Source organism: Tasmannia lanceolata, unplaced genomic scaffold, assembly GCF_043159265.1.
Source record: "Tasmannia lanceolata isolate RefF3 unplaced genomic scaffold, GAP_Taslan_0.1 ptg000037l, whole genome shotgun sequence".
Classification (NCBI taxonomy): domain Eukaryota; kingdom Viridiplantae; phylum Streptophyta; class Magnoliopsida; order Canellales; family Winteraceae; genus Tasmannia; species Tasmannia lanceolata.
The window spans coordinates 59,776,328-59,804,179 of NW_027518714.1; the positions used below are offsets into that span (position 1 = coordinate 59,776,328).

Below are 27,852 nucleotides of genomic sequence, written 5' to 3' on the forward strand. Positions count from 1 at the left end.
GTTCATTGGATCAGAAAAATAAAAAGTTACAGATGCTTAAAGGTGGTCGACTGACCCTATCCCAGTCGACCGCGACTTCAAAAATCTATCCGTTGGGACAAATTTTGACAGAACTTTTCACTTCTAAATTCAAAACTCTTCGTGTCTTTTTGCTTCCCAACAGCCATGGATGATTTAAAACGTAAAGTACACTTTGTGGAAAATCCAAACCGATTATATCAGAAATAGTTGCGATCAAATGACCATTATTCAAACCAATCTATTGGTTAACTTGAAGGGATGCTTTTCACAATGAAAAGGTATCAACAGCTCTATAAAAAAGAGTAGAAAAATCTGTCATTTGGATGATGGTTACTGTTGTATCTTTCTTTCTCTCTTAAAGTCCCCTACCCACTTGATTTCCTAACTTGAATTTCTTATAAACAGTGTTGTAAATACTACTATACAGAAACAAAATTTAGAGATTTCTTTAAGGCTTGAAGTTCTAAAAGAGCGTTTTGGGTTTGATTTCGCTTGTGTAAAGCGTCATCAAACATTTGTAGGATCTTCCTACCAGGCTTCATTGTATCTTGGACACAATTCGCGGATCCCCTTTGCACACAACTGGTGGGGACGAAATTTATCATAATGAAAGTGATTACGAGCCTTGAAGTAACTCTACTATACAATTCTATACCATATTCCCACCAAGAAAGAAAAAAGTTTTGTTGGTTCCTAAACATTGGTGGTTACCAAGTCAATAAAGTTAAAAACACTGATAAAGATATTGGATGTCTAAAAGCTCAACTGAATTATGGTGGATAATCAGAGATGTCTCTTAGAGTTAAAATAGTTGAAAGACTAGGAAAATGTGGCTCCATAATACAAGCTCATTCCCATTTATTTGTTTCTTTCATATCATAGCTCTCAACTCTTTTGAGAGCTGGAGCTTGACACACATTTGGCGTGAAGGCAATAGAGCAACTGACTTCTTATCCAAGCCCAACTGTATCTGTAAAGGATACTCAATTTCTCTTGAAATGGTTCCAGAGGAACTTGCAAATATTGTTTCTGATGATGTATCTGGAATGATTTATCCTAAAGGATATCCATCATCCCAAATAAATAAGGGCCAATGTATCACTCCCCAGAAAAAGTACAGTGGCCCCCCTGATTTTGATGATCTAAACTATTCCCACCGTGGATGCAGGTGTTGCCCCAAAAATCTTCCCCGCTTAATGATCTTAGCCGTCCAAATTAGTTGGTGTAAATTGGATGCTCAATACATAATAAACCTTGACAAATCAAAGAGTTATGATCATCTAATGGAGAAGTTTTTTCTAGGGCATGACCTATGTCACCTATCTACGGCAGAGACCGACAAATCAACGGTTTAGATGATTAATATAGCTGGGCCCCACTCTACCTTTTTTTTAAATTCTGGGGCGCACATTAAGCACCGAGCGTATGATATGATGTACATTAAGCACCCGGCGTATCATAGCAAGATGGAAATAAAAAGGCTAAACTACACGAACACTGCTTAAGGCGGGAAAAGAGAGAGAGAGAAAGAGAGTTTTTTTTTTTTTTCCGAAACAGTTCGTACCGGAGACATGTCGTCGTTCACCTTCCCCACTCTACCTGAAGATGAAATTGTGGAAGCACTCTCCAAATGGGAAATCGCAGAAATCAAAATCGAGAATCTAAGGAATCCAACGGCTGATTTCGTCTGTTCTCTATACACCAGCCTCCTCAAAAATCTCGACCCCCTCGGGTATTTCCCAAACCCTAACCCTAAACTTTGGAGTTTTTTCCCCTCTAGGGTTCTTGGTTTTTTTTTTTTTTTTCTAGTTATTTTTTGCGATCAACAGGGACGATCCAGGACAAGTGGACTTCAGTGCCCTACAACTGCTGGAAAATCCTGATGCTCACTACCACTCTATTCGGATCTTGAATTTATACCACAAAATGAGGGATCTGATAAATTCAACATGCTCGGCCAATTTCACGCTGAAAGATCTCCTTTCTCCAAAGCGTGATCGTACCATGAAATTCATCAGTGGCATTGTCAATTTCATCTACTTCAAGTAAAGATTTTGATCTTCTTTTATTTCATGTTAAACTGTTCATTTCTTTTTGGCTTGGATCTGACTCAGGCGCCTGTAAATTATCTCAGAGAGGATAAATTGAATCTTCTACAGCCGATAGTTGATGAATTGAATGATCATGAGGAGCGACGGTTAGAGCTGGAGGCAAAGATTGAAGAGGTAATTTTAGGTTTAAGCAAGCGGATTTCTTATTCTATGTGTTTATTATCAATATTGAAGATTTGAAGTAACATATTGGATGGGTTTTCAGCTGAATAAGGAAATTGCGGACCATGAAGAAGTAAACAGAATGGAGCAGCCCATTGTTGTTGAGCTGGAAGCAGAGGTTAAAGAGTTGAAACAGAGGATTGAAAGCCTTAACAAACAACAAATGTCGCTGAAGGCTACTTATCGTTCGTTGAAGGACAAAACAAATGAAACCAACCAAAAGGTTCCGCGCCTCATCTCTCTATGCATTTAGATCTCTTTGTCATGTGATTGTGTTCCGATGATTATGGTAAATAGAGATATGCAAGAGGAAATGAATAAAATATTAGGCTTTATGAGATTGCTTGATTCTTTTTTATTTTTGAAATGGAATTTATGATTTTCAGCTTTGGGGAGGTTGAGTGTTCAGAGTCAATTTATTGTAGTTTGATCTTGTTCGTCAGTGTTGTTTTCATAATTATTGAGTTATTTTAGTGTTAGTCATTGTCCCGAGGAGGTTTAAGAAATGCTAAACTCTATATGGTTTTCCTATATAAATTATCTAGAGATAGTAGATAACTCAATGTGTAGAAAGTTCACCTCGATTGCTCCAAACATCAATGTTGTATTAGAACCATGCCCCTAGGAAAATGTACGGGCTTAGAGTAACCTCGATTGCTCCAAACATCAGTATAAATTATCTACAGGCCTGATTAGATGTAGGAAAAAATTGCGGCGCACCAATATTTATTGTAAAAAAATCACATATTTGGTTTTTTGGCTGTTATGTGATCACTAGCTGCGCATCACTGAATCTCATCAATGATATCACCTCCTTCAACAAAGAGGGTGGCGCTCAATGTGTTTGGACTTGGGGTCTTCTTGATCACAAACTATTCTCTGGATCTTGCTGAAACCGTGCCAAGAAATCCTTGAAAGAGCTCCTGTTCTCAATGAGAAGCCAGTCAGACTCGAAAGTGTTATTTTGGCTGGTGGTATTTATATTGAACTCTAGAGCATATTTATGACAATGAATTTGATATTGTTGGGCATCCAATTGTATACTAAATCTAGAATCTAGTCACTTGACCTAATTAAGAACTTGTCACTTTCGCCATAGAGGTTTAGAGACTAGAGAAAGAAAGTCTCAGCGTAATGAGATATTGTCTTCTATTCTTGCTCTAAAATATTGTCTGGTACTGAAATCTCTTATTTTAGTTGGCATGTTCTTAAGTATCATCTGGTACGTACGTCTCAGATTATGGTTGGCCGATACTTATGGAGAAATGTATATTGTCCAAAATTTAGAGTGTTCATCCAAGAGACAAGACTGTCTTGTCTAAGACACAAGATCAAATGATGTGGTCTGATCTCAACTCAACTCAACAAAGCCTTTGTCCCAAACTAGCTGGAGTCGGCTAAATGAATCCTTTAGCAAAAATTCAAGAAATTTTCTATAGGATTCTTTTCATAGAAGAGTGGCATAGTTTACGTCTGGCTGCCAACCTGACGCCAACCCTCCTCCTTTATCCTGGCTTGGGACAGGCTGTGAAAAACACAGGCAGAGTTTGAGATGCTCGTGGTCTGATAAGTATTGGATTTTGAGATGCTTGTAATGCTTCATCTTTTGATACATAAAAAGTTTAAAATGCCTGGAATAAATGTTCTTCTTCCTATTTTGACTGCATAACTGTTCTAGTTGTTTAGATTAGAATGTCTTCTTGTCAGAGATATCAATCTTGTCAGGGATATCAACTCTTTGTGTTTACTTTAAATTATTGTCGTTGGGGTCATGAAAGCATTGCTATCATTTTAATACAAGATTGTTAATCACTTTCTTCTTCTTGACAGTAATTTACCTTGGGCATCTTTCTTGCAGATCTCTAATGCCGAGTTTGAGTTAATAAAATACGTCCAAGAAAATTCCAAATTGAGATCTGAAATTGTTCAGTCACCAGACAAGATACAGGTATTATTCTTATTCCCAGTTTGTTCATATAATCTAAATCCTGTTTGATTGAGTGAAGTTTTTTATGCAAATGGTCAGAGGCTTTCTTCTCCAACTTCAATAAATTTTCCTAAATATTTGTGATAAAATCTGTATGCCTCTTTATTCTCTTGCATTGTCTCCCTGCATAATATGTTTTTATGGAATTGTTTATAGCATGCCAACTGTAAATCTAGAAGTAGGCGTATGAAGTTCACTTACTACGTGTGGCTTCTGGTTCATCATGCATATATAGAGAATGATATTTTAGTAGTGACTTTGACAGAACAAGAAATATAGAATGTTGTTTTCCGAAAGTATATATCCGTTTCCTGAATATTCTTTCACTTATTTAAGACCACATTTTCCCAGAAAAGCCATCAATAACTTGTACAAGTTTGTATTGGCATATCTACCTACATATCATAGATAAAGGACTTAGATTCTTTACTGGAACCGTACATTTAACTGCAAATTTCACTTCGGAAATGTTCTGATGTAATTTGACATTCCCATGTTCATCACTCTGTGTTTTATTCAATCAAATCTCGTTGTTCGTAGAGTTTTTGACATCAATGATCTTGAACCCGATAGTTCTTATCAGAATTAATATTTTCTGGATTTTCCATGTTCATCTCTGTGTGTTTTCTTCAGTCAAATCTCGTTGTTCGTAGACTTTTTGACATCAATGATCTTGACCCCGATAGTTCTTATCAGAATTATTATTTTTTGGATTTTCTTGAAGAAAAGGTTTATGCATTGATATTTAGATCATTCTTATTTTTATTTTCTTCATTTTCATTTGCAGCATATGCTGGAAGATTCAACCATAGGCCAATATAAAATAAAAAACAGATGATTTATCACCAAGCAGCAAATCCTTTTCTTATGAGACTTAAAAGTTGACAGTCAATTTTTCTTTTTTGAATGGCACAAGTTGACAGTCAACTCTGCCAGTGTTCACCTCCAAAGCTTCATGTGTTGTTTACTTTGAAATACTCTTTGATTCGGCCAATACACTGTTACTTTGTGTGTCAAAGAGAAGATGAAAATACCACCTCCCCATGGGCAGTTGGAGAAGAACCACGAGAGAAGTAAAGAGACATTTGGTGTCTTGGAAATTTCTATGTCCATCATCCTTTAGTGAGGTTTAAATTTGCTGTGGATTGCAAACTACTCATGTGCCCAGTCTGTGAACATAATGAACATTGGTGCTACTAACGATTGCTCTTTACGTTTAAAGGATTTTCTGATTACAGACATTAATCATTGCTTCCTTTCTTTTATATTGCTTCTCATCAATTCTTGTTGATGGATAACATACCCCTATTATGCTCACGACTTGAATTTGGTGCCAAGTTTGTATAATAATACTGTTATCAATATCGTGTAGGTCTATTGTTTGTTTTTACAATCAGCATGCCTTAAGTCTGGTCAATCTTTCTAATCATAAGGTTGTACTTACTCTCCAGAAATTACAGTTTTTTTTTTAAGTTCTATTTTCCATTTGTTGTGTTTCCTCCTGTTGAAAATTGTAACATTTTGATGTGCATGTTCTATTTTCCATTTGAATCAACAATTACATAATTAACAAAATGATGTTACATGATCTAATATAGATTGTGACTCTGAGCATCCTCTTTGACAAACTTAGTTGTGGAAGGCTTTTGGATGAATACTGGTTTAATTAAAACGAAATTCTCGCTGATAAACAGTTTTTATTTAATCTGTCAGTACTACAGGGATGATGTGCATAGTTGTCTTTCATATGCAGTTGTTTCATTCTCATTCTACTTCAATCACTCCTACCACCTTAATATATTATGGATTTGCAGATGAAGGGCTAATTTTCCTCGGTTTATGGTGTGTCATATCATGGTTTGAATTTGTATTCATTGTTGGATAGCGGTTTGCATGTTTTCTTTGCCTTAATATTATTTTATCTTCATCTTGGCTTGTTTGACAGTATTGATCAAATAGTGCTTACATGGGTATTCAATGATCTTGGGCAATCATCTAAGTTTCTGGTTCATTTTTTATTTAAAGAGTGCTTTGGAGGAGAAGAGATCAATTCGAGCTGAGGCACAGAACTCTGAAAGGTTGGCAAAGCAATGCTATCAAGAGAGGACTTCCACTGTTGAATTGTACTCCAAGGTATTGTTATTTGAATCACTTTCTTTTGATAAATTGGAGAGATTGCTTTATAAATTCCTAATATCTTTTTTGGGAGTCCAGTCTCATCTCTTTTGTCTTGGCCTCCCTTGTTTATCATAGTAGTTTGCTAAATACACAAGTGATTTGGTTCGTGAAGCAGGATACCTTCCTAAATGAAAGTCCATAACCTGATTGGATGTCCTTTTTGTGGATGATGCCAAAATAAGGATTGGAGTCTGGATACCTGTGTTAAATATTAAATTTATACAACTAAGTATAACTTGCTGCCCAGATACATCTCCATGATTCTTGCAGAGTGACACATCATGAAACTAACCATCTTGCTACATGTTCATTCACATTGTTTAATCTAGATATCAATTGTGTTCACAACCATTCATAACCATACACACAAAGATACACATGGTTTTAAATTTCCACGGTTCCAACTAAATTGATACGAAACAATCGAAATGTTTCCGTTTCAACCCGTACCGAAACGATATTGAAACCAAAATACATACCAAAACCAAAATCGCAAGTGCATTAGTGGTATCCTATATCAGCATGTCATATATCATTTTTATTATGAATTGCATGTCAAATGTGGTGTATGTATTTTGTATAAATGTTTAGATGAATTACATATAAAATGTGGTGTGCACTGACATGCTCGACAACGCATGTCACTTGGTGTTTGATATTATTAAATAATTACGGATAGTTGTCTTGCTTATGTAATGGTTTTTAAGTTTTTGTTCTTATTCTAGCATTTCCTAAAGTTTCATCTTAAAGGGTTAAAATTCTATCATTTACTTATATTCCGCACATTTCGTGGTTTTACAAGATTTCTATCGAATTTCCAACCGAAACTGAAATCTTTCTGTTTTCATGGTGACCGACCGAAACTGAAATTTAAAACCTTGGGCATGCATGCTTACTCCTTGTGTACTGATCCCAATCCCTAAGCATGCTGTTTGTGTTTTAAAGGACAAGGATATTTATGTTGACCAGTTAGTTTTTAAAATTTTTGGGTTTAGCATCTTTCTTCCCCTTCTCTCTCTCTTTTCTCTTTGCTTTCCTTTTACCATAACCCTTTCTCTTTTCCCGACCATTAATGCTGTAATTTTCTTTGTTTATTTCAGAAAATTGACCTCTCTTTCAATGGTAAATTTTTCTGAAACTCTTGGTTTGTATGCTCGCACGATGAAAGTTGGATTTTATAGAAAATCGCCATTCACTGATAACCATGTTTACAAATGCATCCATGTTGCACCGTAGTTCATGCTGACATGATGAATATCCTGAATAAATAATTAACAAAAGATCCAGCATTTACTAGATGGTACATCATCCATGAAGTTACCTTTTTAATCGATCTTGTTTGAAATTTAGTAGTCAAAGGAAATGACTTCTCTACAGTGACAACCATTTTTCAGATCCACATTCATTTTTTGCATCATTTGTTTTCTTTCCCCATTTTCTTGTTTGTGCTAAGCAATCTTTATTTCTTTTGTAGGCGTGCAAAAAAATGTCCAAGCATTTAGTACAGATTCAGGGCCTACAGGAACAGGTTTGGTTGTACTTTGACCTAGATTTCTTCTTGGCTATACATGCAATCTTTCATTATTTGGTTTGATACAATGACATGGTCTGGAGGTTCTCTTGTATTGGATCCACTTTGAAATGAACTCCATAGAAATAACAAAATCGGTTCATCAAATCATAATATGCAGCACAAGTGTTTTTGAGAAGAAAATTTTATTAGGAAATGAACTCCATATACGAAGAATGATGAATACTGTGCCAATTCAAGTTGTGCCATGCAAGTATTTTCTATTGTCAAGTTGTTTGTTTGTTCCTAAACATTGGTGGTTACCAGGTAAACAAAGTTAAAGATACTGATAAGCATATCAGACGTCTGAAAGCTCAGCTCAATGAAGGTAGAGAAGCAGAGATGTCTCTCAAAGCAAAAATAGTTGAAAGGCTAGGAAAAGGTGGCTTCATAACACCAGTGAATTCCCATTTGTTTCTAACGTTATTCTTTTATCTCAAGTTCTCAACTAGCAATAAATTTCTCTCATTGTTGCTAGTGGAACAAGTTGAAGAGTCAAGAAAGGCATTAGAAAAAGAGAAACATCGGAAGCACATGGAGGCTATTGAGGAGCTTAATAAAGTGAAGTCAGAAACGAAAGCAAAGCTGCATGATCTGGAACCGAGGAAAAGGAATGTTGAACTAATAATTGCAGAGGTAGGATTCACTCACTCTAACCCTTATGTTTGATTCAAGCCCCTATTTTGCTTTTGCTATTTTAATTCTAATTTCTTCTTGTCTCTATTCATTGTGTGATGTCTCTATTCATTGTCTGATAATAGGCAGATAATGTCAACTCGGAGATCAATTCAGTAAAAGAATCTGGAGAAGCTACACAACAAAAACTGTATAATAAATGCGAAGAAATTGTGTCTGAGGTATGTTTGAAAGCTTGGTTATGTATGTGTGTTTTCTTTTGTTTTGCATCTTGGTTTGGGATAGTTTTGGGGTGTTAGTGCAAAGGTTTCAGATGCTTTTTATTGGTGCTTGTAGGCTGACAATTACTCCAACTCCATGAGTACCGCTCTGCAGAGGGTTGAGGAGGAGCTGGGAACTGTAGTCGCAGATCAGTAGGTCAAAGACTGCAAATCCAAAAATTGGATGGTCTTTATCATGAGAAAGTCTTTGTCCTATTTTGAAAAGATGATCCTAGTCCCTTGACGAGAGTGGTGTTTCTCGAATTGTGCTCCCCAAAAGTGGATCATTATTCAAGGTTTTATTGAGTATGCGAGGGCAGATCTAAGTTCAGCTTGTTATAGTTGTTGGATGTAGGTGAGTTCAAGATTTGACGCCGTGGAGTTTTTTAGTACTTAAGTAGAGTTTTTTGTTGTTATTGTTGTTGGAAAAGGTTTCGATTGGAAATTTTCAGTTTGTAGGATACCCTCCTTCCCTCTCCCCCTCCTTAAATTGTTGTTGGATGTACGCTAAGTTTTCTGGACTTGTACTCTCCATTTCTGGAGAATGTTGTGGTTCTGAAGAATCTGAACTATCATTTCACATTTGAGAATGGAATCCATATGGGTTTTACTTATCCATTATGGGTTTTAGATTTATTGGTATTGATTGGAATTCTATGTATGTCAGGAACCATCTGGTTTTCTTCAAGTGATCATGATTAATGGGTTTTAGTTCATTGATCTTGTCTGGAAGTTTGGTGTGTTAGGGTTTCACTTGTTCTAGTGTATTTTCTAAGGAAGTCTAAAGTTTAATTTTAGAGAGGTGGGCTTTTGGAATTCAGGTTCTGACTATGATCTAATCTCAAGAATTGTTCATAATCCATTGCTTTGTTTCTTAAATGTAAGCATTGCCCTTCTGGAATTTAAATAATCGTTTATTTGATTGTAATTGTCAGTTTGTTAGGATTAATACACTAGAACAAGTGATAAAAAGGGGTGGATGTCCCAAGTAATAAAAAGGGGTAAACATATCACTCCCCAGTGGGAATATACACAGGAAAAGTACAGCGGGGCCCACCTACTTAAATGATCTAAACTATTCCCACCATAGATAGGTGGTATCTATGATCTTAACCGTCCAAAATATCCACGATCTTTGGGGCACACTATAGAAACGTTGGGACCCAACTACTGAATGGTTTGAAGATCCGTACTGTTCTTTTGTTGAGCCTCAACAGGAATAGGTTGTGCCCCAAAAATCATTTCATCGAATGATCTAACCCTCCAGTCTAATATGACGAGACCTCATAGTAAAATCCCTATGGTTCGTAGGGTTAGGATTATGGAGATGATTTTTTGGGCAAGGCCTAACGGCCTATGAACGTTAGGTAGCAACAAATGAGCGGTTTGATCTTCGAACAAAGTGAGCCCAAGTAACTTTCTTAGAATGTAAACTTTTTATGGTGTCCCTCATTCATTTGTTGGTCCTACTAAGGCTCTGTTCACTTCTTTTCCTTGGTGCTGTTTTTCCTGACAAGACCTTGACAAGACAGAAATTTTGTATTCACTTCTTTTCCAGAGAAAAATATTATCAGATGTGAAATTTCTTATTTAAAAGTTGAAAATGACGTGGAAATTGACTTTTTTCCTGTTACTCGAGATTTAGTTTCCCATTAAATATATGGGAAAGAGGCTTTCCAAGGAAAACGAAACCTTTTCCTTGACAGTTTCCCTGGATTCATTTTCCTTCTGCCACGTCACCTAAAAAGGAAAGGAAAACGAAATCCTTTCCTTCCCTTTCCGGGGAAAAGAAGTGAACAGATCCTAAGGATTCATGTTAAGAGAGAAGGAAGAGTATTAAGTGTGGGGGGGGGGGGGGGGGCTACCTTATTCAAGGATCTAAACAATTCGGCCGTTAACAATCTTTAGTACGCCCATTTCGGGAGATGATAAATTCGCAACCCTTTAGGATAATACGCCCCCGTTAACGTGAATTTTGGGCGTCAAATCACGTTAACAAGGGTGCGAATTATCCTACAAGGGGTGCGAATAAATCATCGCCCATTTCATTTCGTTCTTCCCCGCAACGAACATCTGAAATTCGCCAATCGTTACGTTCGGAGGCCCAAAATTCAGTTCATCTTATACACAAAAGCACTAATTGTTTTCATCAAAAGGAAGAACAAATTCGGAAACCCTAACCCTAGTTGTCTGGACTCTGGATCTACAATCCGAAGATGGTGCTGATATCTGCCGCTAGAGATTATGTCGGACGGATGTTGCAGGACATATCGGGGATGAAAGTTCTCATCCTCGATACTCAGACGGTACGGACATTGATTTTCTCTTTTTCCCCCCTTTTTGATTTATTAGCGATTTTCGATCACTAGTTCTGCTGTTTGATCTATTCCGAGTCGTTCAAATCTCTATTATTATTTTTTTTTCTTTGATTTAGATCTGTTGAATTATATGGCCGTGGATTTGTGTTGTTTTTGTCTGAATTAGGGTTTATTAGGTTTCTTGTGCCTGGAATTGGAGAATTGCTTGCAAATATGATGAGCATTTGATTTTGGCCGAAAGTTTTACAATTTCGGTCAAAATGACCAAATTCCGGCCTAAATCCAAACTGCAATCTGAAATTTCGGATTTTGTCTGAAATTTAAAACAATGCTTTTCATATGCTGTTGTGTCATTCTAATTGCAAGTTCGATTACGTATTAAAGCTAGATTTTAAACATGCATATTTTTTTTTTCAGGTTAGCATTGTAAGCGTTGCATATTCTCAATCAGAGCTACTTCAGAAGGAGGTGTTTTTGGTAGAACTGGTGGATTCCATGCCCAAAGAATCTATGGCACACCTCAAAGCAGTTTACTTTCTTCGCCCTACTTTAGAAAATATCAAGCATTTGCGAACCCAGTTGGCTCGACCAAGATTTGGAGAGTATCACTTGTGTAAGCTTTCTTTTTTTCTTTTTCTTTTTTGAAAAATGACAAATATATATATATATATAAGGAAACTGTTGGTTAAGCTCACCAAACTTATGGTGAGCTAGCTTGTCCAATCACATGGGTCCCACATTTTGGGGAGTGATCCAAACCATTCATTTGCAAGGCCTTATCATTCATATATATATATATATATTGAGGAAAAGGAGTGTGCGGTCGAGGGCGCCAAACTCATGTGGGCCCACTTTGTTAGGATGATCCAAAGCATTCATTTGAAAGGCCCTTACATAGATGGGGTATGTAAAAAAAATCAGCTCCATAGGATCATCCTAACCCATCCAAAAGTGGAGGGCAAAATGGACAGACACCGTTTGCCACAAATCTGCCCATTTTTGCCCTCCACTTTTGGAGGGGTTAGGATGATCCAATGAACCTGATTTTTTGTACACACCCTATCTATGATGGGACCTTGCAAACGAATAGTTTTGATCAACACAAAAATGTGGGACCCATGTGGTTGGGCCCTCGACCGCACCTAAGCTTAGGTGCGGTCGACCGCACAATCTTATTCCTCATATATATATATATATGAGGAAAGTGTTTCTAAGCACGTGCTTAGATAAGCTTATCTAAGCACATGCTCAAAAACACATGTGGCCGCCCACATTTTTTGGGGGATCCAAAGCATTCATTTGGAAGGCCCTTCCATGGATAGGGTGTGTACCAAAAATCAGCCCTATGATATCATCCTAACCCTACCATTTGTGGAGGGGAAAATGGGCAGAAACATGGACACACAGTGTCTGTCCATTTTCCACTCCAACTTTGATTGGGTTAGGATGATCCTATAGGGTTGATTTTTTGTACACCCTATCCATGGAAGGGCCTTCCAAATGAATGGTTTGGATCCCCCAAAAAATGTGGGCCACATGTGTTTTTGAGCACGTGCTTAGAAACACTTCTCTCTCTCTCTCTCTCTATATATATATATATATATATATATATATATATATATATATATGAGAATAGAGTTCCTAAGGGTGCCCTCATATAGCTTATATGAGGTGGTTCTCACAAAACATAAGGGGCCCACATTGTTAGGATGATCCGAAGCATTCATTTGAAAGGCCCCATCATAGATAGGGTGTGTACAAAAAATCAGCTCCATTGGATCATCCTAACCCCTCCAAAAGTGGGGGTTTGCCACCTCATATAAGCTTATATGAGGGCACCCTTAGGAACTCTATTCTCATATATATATATATATATATATATATATATATATATATATATATATATATATATATATATAGAGAGAGAGAGAGAGAGAGAGAGAGAGAGAGGTGTTTCTAAGCACGTGCTTAGATAAACTTATTTAAGCACATGCTCAAAAACACATGTGGCCCACATTTTTTGGGGGATCCAAAGCATTCATTTGGAAGGCCCTTCCATGGATAGGGTGTACAAAAAATCAACCCTATAGGATCATACTAACCCAATCAAAGTTGGAGTGGAAAATGGACAGACACTGTGTGTCCATGTTTCTGCCCATTTTCCCCTCCACAAATGGTAGGGTTAGGATGATATCATAGGGCTGATTTTTGGTACACACCCTATCCATGGAAGGGCCTTCCAAATGAATGCTTTGGATCCCCCAAAAAATGTGTGCCACATGTGTTTTTGAGCATGTGCTTAGATAAGCTTATCTAAGCACGTGCTTAGAAACACTTTCCTCATATATATATATATATATATATATATATATATATATATATATATATATATATATGAGAAAACGGTTTCTACACATATGTGTAGATAAGTTCTCTACACACTAGCTTAAAATACTGTGGGGGCCACATTATTTGGGTGATCCAAACCATTCATTTTTAAGGCCCCCTTCACATAGATAGGGTGTCCACAAAAAATCAGATCCATAGGATCATCCTAACCATTCGAACTGTGGAGGCAAAAATTGGACTAATTTGTGAAGGTTTAAAGACATCCATTTTACCTCCACAAATCGTAGGGTTGGAATGATCCTATGGATCTGATTTTTTGTAGACACCCTATCTATGTGAGGGCCTTTAATATGGATGGCTTGGATCACCCAAACAATGTGGGCCCCCACTGTGTTTTAAGCTAGTGTGTAGAGAACTCTCTACACATACGTGTAGGAACCGTTTTCTCTCTCTCTCTCTATATATATATATATGTGTGTGTGTGTGTAGAGAGTTCTCTACACACTAGCTTAAAATACAGTGGGGGCCCACATTGTTTGGATGATCCAAGCCATCCATTTTAAAGGCCCTCACATAGATAGGGTGTCTACAAAAAATCAGATCCATATGATCATCCCAACCCTACGATTTGTGGAGGTAAAATGGATGTCTTTAAACCTTCACAAATTAGTCCAATTTTTGCCTCCACAGTTCGAATGGTTAGGATGATCCTATGGATCTGATTTTTTGTGGACACCCTATCTATGTGAGGGCCTTAAAAATGAATGGTTTGGATCACCCAAATAATGTGGCCCCCACTGTATTTTAAGCTAGTGTGTAGAGAACTTATCTACACATATGTGTAGGAACCGTTTTCTCATATATACATATGAGGAAAAGGAGTGTGCGGTCGAGCACACCTAAGCTTAGGTGCGGTCGAGGGCCCAAACGGGTCCCACATTTTTTGTGTTGATCAAAACCATTCACTTGCAAGGCCCCATCATAGATAGGGTGTGTACAAAAAATCAGCTCCATTGGATCATCCTAACCCCTCCAAAAGTGGAGGGCAAAAATGGGCAAATTTGTGGCAAACGGTGTCTGTCCATTTTGACCTCCACAAATGGATGGGTTAGGATGATCCTATGGAGCTGATTTACATACGCCATCTATGTAAGGGCCTTTCAAATGAATGCTTTGGATCATCCTAACAAAGTGGGCCCACATGAGTTTGGGGCCCTCGACCGCACCTAAGCTTGGTGCGGTCCACCGCACAATCGTATTCCTCTATATATATATATATATATATATATATATATATATATATATATATATATATATATATATGGGAAAGGTGTGCGGTACTCGGTCGAGTAGATAAGCTTATCTACTCGGTCGGGTTAAAAACAGTAGGGGCCCACATTTTTGGGGTGATCCAAACCATTCATTTGAAAGGCCCTTACCTAGATAGGGTGTCCACAAAAAATCAGCCCCATAGGATCATCCTAACCCATCCAACAGTGGAGGGAAAAATGGGCAGATTTGTGGACAAGTTGTGTTTGTCCATTTTTCCCCATTTTCCCCTCCACTGTTGCATGGGTTAAGATGATCCTATGGGGCTGATTTTTTGTGGACACCCTATCTAGGTAAGGGCCTTTCAAATGAATGGTTTGGATCACCCCAAAAATGTGGGCCCCGACTGTTTTTAACCCGACCGAGTAGATAAGCTTATCTACTCGACCGAGTACGCACACCTTTCCCTATATATATATATATATATATATATATATTGATATTTCATACGAAGGTTACATGAAGAAGGGACCAGGAGTCCCCCATGAATACATCGTGTGTAAGCTTTCTTAATGATTTGGTATTTGAGCTAAGTTATTGCAGGCTTCTACTGCACTAAAAAACCATTTTTGTAATAATAGTATAATACTACTGAGTTATTCTTTGAACTTTTTCTGGACTGTAACCAACCATATTCTGTTTGCAGTTTTCTCTAACATTCTGCATCCTTCTCAACTTCAGATTCTGGCTGATGCAGATGAACAGGAAGTTGTCCAGCAAGTTCAGGTGACATTGTATTCTCTATGGCACTATATCTATTACCATTTATTTTGATAGCTTTTTTTCATGATTCTAAGGTTACAATGCCATTAGTACAAAGACGGGCATAGCATCCTCTGTAGCAGAACTCGACCTATATGCACCTTTGAACACACTGTATGTTGTTTCTTTGGCTTCTAGAGCTCACAAAGGAGACATCCAACACACTAAAATCTAAAATCTCATTTATAATATACCAACTCTCCAAGGACCTATGATACTCAAATACTTATACAGGTTCATCATACCATGCCTCACATGATACGACCCATACTATTACTCGGATACTTGTATACTCTGTGGATGCTTATGTTGGTCAAAATAACTACAATATTTGAAACATATGTCACTCTCTTTGAATAACTATAATTCTTTTTGCTTGTTAGTGTCACATATTTGCAGTTATAGTTTTGAAAATGAGTCTTATGGATGCCATTTTAAAATTCCTAGTAGTTCCATCTTCTAAGTTAATCTAATTAAGTTTTATGGCATTTTTGTGTATATATGTTTTGTGTCTAATCTCTTGGTATGTAACACCCGTATCTCTATCCGTGTCCTAGAATTTGGATAACGTTGACTCATATCTCTATTCCCGTGTACGTATCTGTGTCCATATCTGAATATCATAGCCGAGGACGTAGGCTAACCTGATGTAGCCCAAGAAACAAATTTGAAGAATTGCCTTCCACGAACATGATAGAGAACAATTCAAGGTTTATAGTTGCATGAACAAAAAAGAGGAACCAATCAAACCAGTTAGCCCTGGGTCTTGATATGGAGCTTCATCGACCAAAGATATGGGCGCCATCTGGAGTTTGATGTCTAAATAGATTGTTTTAAGACATGTTTTAGGTATGAAAAGTGTAGATATTGAGACATAGTGTGGGTATAGGGAGATATCACAGGAGAAAATATAATACACACACACACACACACACACATATATATCTTGAAAATGACAGGAAATATTGGGGAGTTTTGTTCTGAAAATATTATGAGAATTTCAAAATCTTGGAGATTGTCACGATGAGTGATTGTATCAGTGTTCCTTTTCATACTAAAATGGGCATGTTCCGAAGCATCAGGAATGGTGATCCCTTATTTGCAACATTGTTTTCCCTATGGACCTCTCTCAAAGAGCTACCATCTCTAGATAAAACCTTATCTAACCCTTCTATAAGTCCTGCTTTCTCTTCTGAGTTGTGACCTAGTAATTCTTAGATTCTAGTGTTTAAGTGATGAGATTTGCTAGGGACCATTGCAGAAGGCATTTGGCGGAACTGCTGTTGCATGAGAGTGCAGCCACATAGGCTCAGATTTTGTCTTATTCATTTAATTAATCTGATGTGGGTGCACTCTCATGCAACAGCCGTTCTGCGAAATGCCTTCTGCGATGGTTCCTAGCAAATCCCTTGAGTGATATATCTATTAAAAATTCTTATATTTTTCTCATAATATACTTCATTCAGATTAAGATCCACTTTCTTAACCTACTTCCTTCAGATTAAGATCCGGTTTCCATTTTTTTACATTTTTTTTATTTTTTTCTTTTTCAATTTTTGTTATTGAGGCATATGAGTTGATTTTATCTTGCAGGAGTTCTATTTGGACTTTGTTGCCATTGATGCTTACCATTTCACTTTAAATTTGCATTTGAATCACATGTACATGCTCCCAGCAGTCGTGGATCCTCCAAGTTCACAGAGCTTTTGTGAGCGAGTGGTTGATGGTATTTCTGCAGTTTTCTTGGCATTAAAACGTCGGCCTGTAATTCGATATCAACGGACCTCTGATATTGCAAGAACTATTGCACAGGAAGCAGCGGTGAGCAAGTTATTATGAAAAATCACATTTTGTAATCAGTAAATTTTGTATGGGTTTAACTTGCATATCTCATATTGTCGTAAATTATACAGATGTTGGGGTTCCTGTTTCTGGGGTTAAATGTTTTGTTTTCGTTAATCCGTCCCTAAGAACTTGGTTTTAATTTTTTGGTTTGAATAAACACTGCAGAGGGTTATGTACGAAAAGGAGCCTGCTCTTTTTGATTTCAGGCGAACTGAGATTTCTCCACTGTTGTTAGTAATTGATAGGAGGGATGACCCTGTTACTCCATTATTGAATCAATGGACATATCAGGTACTAATGATCATAGCCTTGCCACTCATTTTTTTCCATAAATGGAAAATAAATCTCTCTTATTATTTTTTGTTTTTTTGGAATGAGTGAAACTACTCTTTCTTCCTTTCCACAGGCAATGGTCCATGAGCTGATAGGTATTCAAGATAATAAAGTTGATTTGAGAGATATTGCCAAAGTTCAGAAGGATCAGCAGGTTGACTTTATTTCTCCTACTTTAGTTTCCTTGGTTTAATTACTTGTCCCATTTTTGGTAATGGAAATCCTAATACTATTAACTGCTTATAGAAGGTGGTGCTATCATCTGAACAAGATGCCTTTTTTAAGGCTAACATGTATGAGAATTTTGGAGATCTTGGAATGAATATCAAGCGGATGGTAGATGAGTTCCAGCAGCTCGCGAAGAGTAACCAGAACATACAAACCATAGGTGCATATTGAGCTTTCTGTTGATCTCTTGAAGAGCTAATTTGTGTCATAGTTGCCTTATTAGCCTTGTGGTTTCCAGTGTATCTCTTAAAGATAACTAACCTGCCAATTAATTATTTGATCTTTTACAGAAGACATGGCCAAATTTGTTGACAACTACCCTGAGTACCGAAAGATTCATGGGAATGTTTCGAAGCATGTAACAATGGTTACAGAAATGAGCAGGATTGTTGATGGGCGGAAGCTCATGTTAGTTTCACAAACAGAACAAGAGCTAGCTTGTAATGGTGGACAGGTGGCAGCATTCGAGGTAGTTTATCTTTCTATATGGTTTATACTAATTTGTTTTTTCCATTTATATGCCGGTTTCTGTTTTCTTTTCTATTAGCGAAGGTTGTTTTTGTAGAAGATTAGGAAGATATTCATGGGGTTGGCCATAGGGACCACACCTTTGTATGCATGGTTAGTTTATTTAAGCTCTTTTCTCATTTCGGTTAGGTAGGAAATTTCGGCCAAAATCTTGTAAAGTCATGGAAACATTTTGATGGCAATCACGGCCGAAATCCAGGCAAGATTCTTCACCACTGGTTTTTCTTTTTATTTTTTGTCGTTTTTTAGAAATATCTTAAAGGAACCTTGTTTTTTTTCTCTTTTTTACAAGTGGAGTTATCTGGAAAGTTGCATATTTTGTATATTTCGACCAAAACATTAAATAATTCCTGAAATTACCCAAATTTTCAGGTGAAATCTGGTATTTTTCTTAATCCAAGTGGATTTTTTTTCTGTACCATCCGAAATCGAAATATTTCGGCTGAAACATGACCACCCAAGTTTGATGAACACCACGTTAGCCTGAATGGGAGAAGTTATCTTGAATGGGCATGATCAGCAATAATGTTTATTGTGAGCTGGAAAAAATTGGGTTATATAATGGGCCAATTGAAGAAGCCAAAGGGAGATGATCCATCCCACAGATGGCGGGAGAGTGAGAATCTCATGGTTCTGTTGTGGATACTTCATTCAATGGAGCCCAATATTAGCTGTAGTTTTTGTTTCTTTGGACAGCCTATGAAATTTGGGAGGCTGCTGCACAAACCTACTCACAGAGAGATGATTTGGCTCGTGTTTATCATTTCCATTAAAAGATTGCAACGATGCATCAATATATCTGTTGAGAAAGTTTTCAGTTTACTTATACGAAAGTGGGAGGGAGGGACTGGACTATCATCAACCTTTAACTGTGTGTTTCTGAAGACCTTTAAAAATAGATGGGAAAACGAAGGGTTATTGAATTTTTGGCCTGTCTTTTATAACTAAGGTTCTGAAATTGAACTTCAAACAGTTCAGATTTTGGCAAAGGAATCTTCTCCCCTTAGAATCTATTTATAACTGTGTTAGAGGGAGGCTAGTAGGCACACAACTTCTATGGGTTCTGGATCGACTAGTTCTGAGCATTCATTTCTTGCAGCAAATTACAGAGGGGGTAAAGGGGCTGAAATTTCAAAGGAAATGGCTAGAATTGACTGATAATGTCTGCAACTAAACGTGACACGATTATGTGCAATCATTGTGGAAAATGACGACTTCCTAAAGACTTTTGCTTGGATATGAATCCTCATCTTTTTCCAAAAAATATGTAACGGAGAAGTTCCATTGCTATTGTCACTTCATCTTGGGGGCATTACGTCTCTATCATATTTTTTTCCAAATTGGGACATTCCACATCAGACCCAAGGATTGGGTGATTCAAGAGCTTAGTCAGCATTTTGTTGCCCTTAAAGCTGGTCTTAGCTTTCAATCTAAGGACGAGACTTCAGGTACTTTAGCATATGCTTCTGCCCATAATACTTCCACTCAATCCCATGGATGAAACTGCAGTCCCACCATTTCGTTTCTCTCTCCACTGCTAATGTTGCTGCTGTCATCGTCGAAGGAGAGACCATCAAAGAAAAAAAGAAACCATGATTTGGCTATCTCGAAACCCTAATTTCACTGCCTGTTTCTGATTCTGGAAGCCATAATTTCCCTTCCTAGATGAAGAAGTTGTTGAAATTTACAAAATTATAGGGTGGGTGGGGTTTTTTTTGGTGGGGTGGGGTGGGGGTGGACAATGACGGGATTCATGGCTCCAATCGTTGCTATCATCGTTGTTGTCGGTGAAGAAATCATCGTCTACGGGTTAGATGCAGGATAGGTGGAAGGAGGGATGGCGACGATGGAGCTGGAGGATCCTGGCGACAGAGATTTTATGGTATCAGAGGTGGGTCGTTCTCTCCAACAAGGGTTTGAGATGGTAGATCAGAGTCAGGAGAGGGTTTGAATAGAGTGGTCTTCTGAGGTAGGAGATGAGGTGGGTCCCATTGTCTAGGCACTTTCTCATTCTGCAATTTTGTGAGGTAGTTTGAATCTCATATGATCATGTTGCCTAAACAGTGATGACTTTTTTGGTTGGAAATACATGATGGCTGTGATACAAAAAGGCACCAAATGAAATTACAAAGGTGTGTAACTGCCTATATGTTTTAATAATGGCACTCCTCCATTTGGCACTTCTCAGCTCTTAAAGACTGTTACAGTTCCCAATAAGCTATCTACAGCCATCAAAAAATGTTTAATAACGTGAGTGCCATTGTCAAAACAATGGAGTTCAATCTCATTTTCCTATATATGTACATTGTACATGCGCATATATGTATAGTATGTAATAATTAGTTTAGTGGTCCTGAAGACTTGTAAGTCGCATATGAGATTTTGGTCTTGTCACTCCCATTGGTAAAGTCAGTGGGACCTGTGGTAAGACCAGGGTTTCAAAAATGGATGCTGACCCAAATGTTGCCAAAGCAAGTCAAAGTTAACCTGATGCGGCACGACCAAGTACTCATTTGGTACAGTCGAGTAGTTGGTTAACATGGGGGAGTGAAAGGAGTTTTGATTGACTTGGTAGGGAAAAACACGGAGTCAGACATGAACTCGGCAAAGGTAAAAGGGAGTTGACTTGGGCGTGTCTACGATTGAAGCAGGGAGTTTTGAAACAGTGGGTTAGACAAAGGGGTCCACCGCCAAATACAAGGTCGGTCCCATCAGTCCCTTGAAAAGAGATGTGGTAACACCAAAATTTCTGATGATACTTGCAATGTCAGGAGTATCAACTTTTCAGTATTAACATTCACCCATTATCTGGATTCACTAACTCAAGACTTCACTGCATAGTCCTAAAGGTGGATTACAACCTGAAATAGATTTCCATTTCTTGTCATGGGGACCTCAGATGTTCTGATTGCAGATGATCATATTCAGTTAGTCTGAGATATTAGATGGGGAGAAACCACATAAATATATGTAGTCGTAACCAAGGTTTAAAATTTCGGTTTCGGACCTAGCCAAAACCAAAAATTTGGCCGAAATGCGGTAAAAAAAGCAAATTTCATTAATATGCCAAAATTTTGGCAGAAATTACCGAATTTCAGCTTAAATTTTGGAAAAAAATTTAAAAAATTACATTTCCTCGAAATTTTGGCTGAAATTTTGGAATTTGGTGGTTTTGGTTTCGGTCCCAACCAAAATCCGAAATTTCGGTATTTCGGCCGAAATTTAAAACCATGGTTGTAACTTATCTGGGATAGGTTGATACACTGTGCACTGTCATACATGCACACAAAAACACGTCAATTTGAAGCACGCACATCTGCTATATAATATAACCTTTTTCTTTTCTGTGTTTCTTTATGCAGGCTGTTACTAAGCTCCTAAATAATGAAAGTGTCTCTGATATTGACCGTTTGCGTCTAGTAATGTTATATACTTTGCGCTATGAGAAGGAAAGCCCAGTTCAGCTGATGCAACTTTTTAACAAACTAGCTTCACGGTCTGCAAAGTACAAGTCTGGTGTAATGCAACTAAACCCACATTCCCATTTAATATTTTTGGCTCTGAATGCTTTGTTTTGCTGTTTGGCTTCTCATCTTGCATTGAGTGGCCATCATATGCGTTCCTCTCTTCACCATGATGCTCTCTCATCGTGGAATGCTAACTAGGAATTCTCCTGTGACTTTTACCGGCATTCTCAATCTAATTGTGACTAGAATATAAGCGGCATGTTTAGTTTCTGGTGACCAGATGCTTTTCCACTTGTACCTCATATTTTTCGAGCCCCCTTCAGAATGTTAATTATTTGAGTCATCTTTTTAAAAAAAAAAAAAAATTTTTGAATGGCATATTGATTTGTATGTTCTGATATTTCATTACTTTGTTTTATATCACATGTTTAAACACGTTTTCTTTTATTTGAAATGGACATTGCTCCAGTTTTACTCTGCACACTGCCCATGTTTGTAAAAACTTCTAGTTCTTGTCTCTATGTTCTTTACCTGTGGCGTGATGTTCAGGGAACGACCTTCTGAAGCTAAAGTCTCCTGAAGCCAAAAATTGAGAACAGCCCTGGTAGAGGAGGGGTTGGGCAAGTTTTCAGGCAACTCGCTTGGGATTTCCAAAAATATTTTTCTTTAATTTTATAACCTGGTTTTCATATTTGGAAAATTTGTTATAAATACTTTCTAGTTGTTTTGGGGAATGGCTCCTATTTTCTACATTATTTCTAGATTGCCTTTTCTCATGTCTTCCTTGAAGTCAGCAGTGGACTGTGCTTTTCAAAAACAGTTCTGAGTTTCTTCACTTTACTTTTCCTGGAGTTTCTAGTTCTCCAGTTCTCAAATCTTTATGTCTGAGCTTATATGTACTGGTCTTGGTCTCTATGGAGTCTAATCGCAGTATTCTTTTGGTCATCATGAAAAAACAGCTTGTACAATTCCTCTTAAAGCAAGCTGGTGTTGATAAGCGAACCGGTGATCTGTACGGCAATCGTAATTTCCTGAATATCGCCCGTAACATGGCCCGCGGGCTTAAGGTTTGTTTATTCAACTTGTGCCTTTTGCTTTAAGAGCTCGAGCTTGAAGCCTTATGTTGGATTATCGGCTGACAGGGAGTTGAGAATGTGTACACGCAACACCAACCTTTACTGTTCCAAACCATGGAAAGCATCACTAAATGGAGACTCAAAGATGTTGATTATCCATTTGTTGGAAATCACTTTCAGCAGGGCAGGTTTGTCGGCATCAAGTATATGATCCCCTAAAAATCTGGCAGTTACACCTTTGTTATTGTTTAATTCAACCACAGAACTTAATAATTTTTAGTGGAAGGCTTTCACATATTTGTAATCCCCATTTAGCCTTTTGCTGGAAATGTCACTACTATCATGATTATCTGGTGTCTTGGGGCTTGGGCCTGTAACTCAAGTGCAAAATAAAAGAAAAGAAAAGAAAAGAACACTTGCAATCTCGAGGTCATGGGTTCATTCCCAACTTCAAAAGAAATGGTTTCTTTCCTATATGTCGAGAGAATCAAAGTGATCGCCAATTAATTTCTGGCATTGGAGGTACTTCCAGCAGTTAAGAAACAGCACTACTGGTTGGCGGGATAGTATTCCTTTTTTGCATGAGCAAGCAGGTTACTCAAACTTAGAAACTATTTATGGGTGTGGATATTCTTCTGGAAATTGAGCTCAAGGTTTTATTTTTATCGTTAAATTTTTTTTCTCCAGGTACCTTTCCCTATCATAGATGATCACTTGATTGCATAGTCAAAAGAATCATTAACGGAGTGAAAATACAGAGCCTATAAAAAGAAGGAACAGGTTCACTTTTAAAAATATCAAAGTTGGAAAAGATACCCGAACACAAACAACACGGGGTTATGGCCCCTTGTAAATTCTAGTGGATTTGTGGCTGATAATAGTTAGTGGTTCCTGGAAACCAAGAAGGAACGTTCACTATTAAAATACTGAAGTTCGAAAAGAGGTCCGAACACAAGCAGCAAGGGGTTATAACCCCTTGTAAATTCTAGTGGATTTGTGGCTGATAATAGTCGGTGGTTCCTGTAAACAAAGTCCTATTAGTAAAACACATGAGCGTTGCCGCTATTGCTACTATTATACCTTTCCATATCATAGATGATTGCTTGATTCCATAGTCAAAAGAGTCATCAACGCAGTGAAAATACAGAGCCTATAAAAAGAAGGAACAGGTTCACTTTTAAAAATACCAAAGTTGGAAAAGATGCCCGAACACAAACAACAAGGGGTTATTATGGCCCCTTGTAAATTCTAGTGGATTTGTGGCTGATAATTGTTGGTGGTTCCTGGAAACAAAGAAGGAATGGGTTCACTTTTAAAATACTGAAGTTCGAAAAGAGGTTCAAACACAAACAACAAGGGGTTATAGCCCCTTGTAAATTCTAGTGGATTTGTGGCTGATAATAGTCGGTGGTTCCTGTAAACAAAGTCCTATTAGTAAAACACATGAGCTTTGCTGCTATTGCTACTATTATCATCAAGTGTATTGTTTCCATTTTCTCTTGACATTTTAAAAACCTATATATTTCATGTTGATGCAGGCCTCAGGAGGTAGTAATCTTCATTGTTGGGGGAACAACGTACGAGGAGGCACGCTCTGTGGCTCTACAGAATGCCACCAATTCTGGGACACGTTTCATACTTGGTGGTTCTGTTGTTCTCAATTCTAAGAGGTTTGTTGTTGTTTTTTAACATTGTTGAGTATCTCTTACATGCATAGTATTAGTACATGTGTAGAATTTTAAAACATGATTCACAAGTGGCACACACACTCCAACACATAATATAAAAGCGAGATTTTATATGGTGCCCGATCGGGCTTGCTCGTGCAAGCCAAGAGGCACCGCCCTTCATATTTGATCCAAGAGCAGCACAGCTGCCTCATTGCCTCATTTTCCTTTCATAGTTTATGATCCCTGTACCTTTCTTTATGGAGCCTCTTGACATCCATGACTGAGGAAGACTCTCCTCTTCAACAAGAGGAAGACTAACATGCACACCCACATTCCACAATCTGACTCTTCAATCCAATGTACTGACCCATCCTTGACTCTATCTATTACTCCTATTGATTCATCTCCTATTTTTATTGTTACTCTTGATCCTTCTGATTGTGATTTACCCATTTCCTCCTGTTTCTATTGTTCCTATCGAAGTGGCAAGATCCTCTCATTGTGTCTTCTCATCTAAGAGGAAGTATTTGTTAGATCGCTTAATAGAGACTGACGATCTTGGGGTGAAGCCAATAGACACACTTATGGAATTTAATCATATGTTATCTGCAGAAGATGGTAGACCTCTTGATAATTTAAGGATATATCTAGAAGTTGTAGGAAAGCTGATATATCTCACCATCATCATACTTGATCTAACATATGTAGTGAGTGTTGTCATTCAGTTCATGAATTCACCCAGGACAACTCACACGAAAGTTGTTCATCGCATGCTAAGATATCTCAAATCATCACCAGGTCAGGGTGTTTTGTATTAGAACAAGGGTGATAAGGATATTTCAACATTCACCGATTCCAATTAGGCTAGTTCCCTCGAGATAAGAGATCTACCTCGGGGCACTACACATTAGTCGGTGTTAACATGGTAAGTTGGAAGAGCAATAAATAAAGTGTGATAGTAAGGTCAAGTGTAGAAACTGAATATTATCAGGCTATGGCAATCCGTAGCTGTGAGTTGATATGGGGGAGGACGTTAATTTTTACTTCCGATTTCATGATACTCGTTCCATGCCCATGTTCTGTGACTCCCAACTTCCAAGTAACTATTCGCATTGCCTAAGTCCAGTGTTCCATGAGCGAACCAAATACATAGGTAGATTGCCATTTTGTAAGAGAGGAAGTAGAATCCAGGGTGAGGTCGGAGGTTCAATCTCAAGCTTACATGTCAGAGAGAGAGGGAGGGAGGGAGGGAGGGAGGGAGGGAGGGAGAAGTGTTCACTAAACCTTTCATGACAAGTCAACATGAGTTTCTCTTCAAAGTTGGAATTGTGAGAGAATTTTTATTTTTATTATTTTTTTGGGGGTGGAGGTCGAGATATCACATCTGTAACATATTTATTGTGGTTGTTTTTCTTTGTTTCCCTTCCCTATAGGCGCTGTTGTAATTTTCTTATAACAAAACTGAATTTATTATAGAAGAGAGGAAATCCCACTATGGGGAATTAGAAAACCTGTTTTTTGTTTATTGTTCATGGGTTGCTTGAAATTTATGAAAGTCCTAAGTAGATAAAACTGTTTTTTTTCTTCTCTTTTTGCTAGATAAGCTGGTATTGAACCCATGACCTTGTGGTTGTGACCTGAGGAGCATTCTTAGGCTTGAGCTTAACCCCAGATCATTGGTTTATCAAGGGGTTTTTTCTGTTTTGTGTTGGAATTTATTTGGTTTTAGGAGACCATTATGGAGAGAAAAAGTGTGATTTGTGAAAATCAGGTCAGCTCCTATTTTCTTATTTGAATTTTAAGTGGTCCTTATGCATTGGAAATGTTGCTTAGGATTAATCTAGATAGATGATTGTGATTAATTTCAGGGTTTTCTTTAACCCATATCAATAAATGTTTTTGCGGAGAGCTCCTCAGTTATTTGGACGACTGATTTTGCTTTAAGAATGTGTGGATCCTTCACATTTTGAGGTGGATTCCCTTGATTTCGGCGTTGGTTTTCCTTCTCTAGGTTCTTTCTTTATTTATGGGGGTTACTTTGCTTCTTACTTTTTCACGTTTGGACTTTAGTTTATCGCAATCAGGCTTTGTCACAACCCTTGTTGAAGCCCCATGTATTCCGTGTTCCCTTCATGCAGCCATTTTTACATGAGATTCTTGGCACCAAATTATCTTCGTGTTAGCATTTAAGAATGTTTGTATATCGGTATCCACCAGTGAAATACATGTTTTGTGTTTCGTGATTTTCTTTCAGTCTCATTGGTTGATCATCATGGTATATTTTTAATGTTACTACTTTTATTATTTTGTTAGTATACTCTCTATGCCAAGTCATTATAACTGTTAAAAATTGCAGGTTCTTGAGGGACCTTGAAGAGGCACAGAGGATATCTCGGTCCAGCAGCGCAGTTTGAAACCACTAAGCTCCCATACGTTGCCATCTAAATGCGAAAAGGAGGAGGGGTTGGGGGGGAAAAGGCCTCCAATAAATGCGAACACCACCCATGCAAATCGAAAATCTACTTAGACCCTGGTGCTGCTGATTCCAATATATCCTGATTTGTATCATCAGTTCATGGTTCAAAATCTGCTGATTCCAATATATCCTGTTTTATATCTACAAAAAGCATGTGTTGAGACTTATTTTTTGCAATAAGGCCCGTTTGGTTTGCAAGAAAGGCGTAGAAAGAGATGGAAAGGAAACACTGTTCCAAGTTTCCACCTCTGTATGTCGTTTGGTCTTCGAAGGAAAGGAAATCCGTGAAGGATTGGGCTTTCCGTCTTTTAAACTTTTTTATACCAAATCCTCCAAAATCTTTCCAGACCGTTCATCTCTACCGGGTATGCCCCAAGGCCCCCAACACAGGTAAAAGGGGTTGCTATCTTATTCAAGGTCTAAACCATTTTTCTGCTAGGCCTTGTTAGTGATGGACTCTGCACCTAAATCTACCACCATTGGAGAATACTCTGAACAATTTGTGGCCTTTAAATGGATCCTTAAAAAGAAACTGAAATCATATAG

General features: G+C 37.8%; 2 protein-coding genes across 3 annotated transcripts; both read left to right on the forward strand.

Moving 5' to 3' along the window:
* The first annotated feature begins 1,546 nt into the window (after nt 1–1,546).
* On the forward strand, nt 1,547–9,561 carry LOC143861061 (kinetochore protein NUF2 homolog). The gene is made up of 11 exons (XM_077371947.1): nt 1,547–1,753; nt 1,851–2,066; nt 2,156–2,246; nt 2,338–2,517; nt 4,153–4,242; nt 6,307–6,414; nt 7,934–7,987; nt 8,297–8,411; nt 8,508–8,665; nt 8,791–8,886; nt 9,002–9,561. Exons 1-11 carry the CDS (start codon nt 1,593–1,595, stop codon nt 9,080–9,082), a joined length of 1,350 nt encoding a protein of 449 aa, XP_077228062.1. The 5' UTR covers nt 1,547–1,592; the 3' UTR covers nt 9,083–9,561.
* Nucleotides 9,562–10,799: 1,238 nt separating this feature from the next.
* LOC143860996 (vacuolar protein sorting-associated protein 45 homolog) lies at nt 10,800–27,665 on the forward strand. 2 transcript variants are annotated; one of them, XM_077371875.1, is made up of 13 exons: nt 10,800–11,231; nt 11,661–11,856; nt 15,568–15,647; nt 17,277–17,504; nt 17,694–17,819; nt 17,935–18,015; nt 18,108–18,249; nt 18,380–18,558; nt 21,980–22,135; nt 23,044–23,151; nt 23,227–23,363; nt 24,699–24,830; nt 27,187–27,665. In XM_077371875.1, exons 1-13 carry the CDS (start codon nt 11,142–11,144, stop codon nt 27,242–27,244), a joined length of 1,713 nt encoding a protein of 570 aa, XP_077227990.1. In that variant the 5' UTR covers nt 10,800–11,141; the 3' UTR covers nt 27,245–27,665. The 2 variants fall into 2 exon arrangements, with proteins under 2 accessions (XP_077227990.1, XP_077227991.1); XM_077371876.1 differs by having other exon boundaries at nt 23,227–23,348.
* The last annotated feature ends 187 nt before the right edge of the window (nt 27,666–27,852 follow it).

Coding starts and splice junctions, on each gene's coding strand:
- LOC143860996 (XM_077371875.1), top strand. CDS start 11,142: ATGGTGCTGATATCTGCCGCTAGAGATTATGTCGGACGGATGTTGCAG. Junction 18,016..18,107: donor AAGTTCAGAAGGATCAGCAG/GTTGACTTTATT, acceptor AACTGCTTATAG/AAGGTGGTGCTATCATCTGA. Junction 24,831..27,186: donor GTTGTTCTCAATTCTAAGAG/GTTTGTTGTTGT, acceptor TAAAAATTGCAG/GTTCTTGAGGGACCTTGAAG.
- LOC143861061 (XM_077371947.1), top strand. CDS start 1,593: ATGTCGTCGTTCACCTTCCCCACTCTACCTGAAGATGAAATTGTGGAA. Junction 4,243..6,306: donor AGTCACCAGACAAGATACAG/GTATTATTCTTA, acceptor TTTTATTTAAAG/AGTGCTTTGGAGGAGAAGAG. Junction 8,412..8,507: donor AGTTGAAAGGCTAGGAAAAG/GTGGCTTCATAA, acceptor CATTGTTGCTAG/TGGAACAAGTTGAAGAGTCA.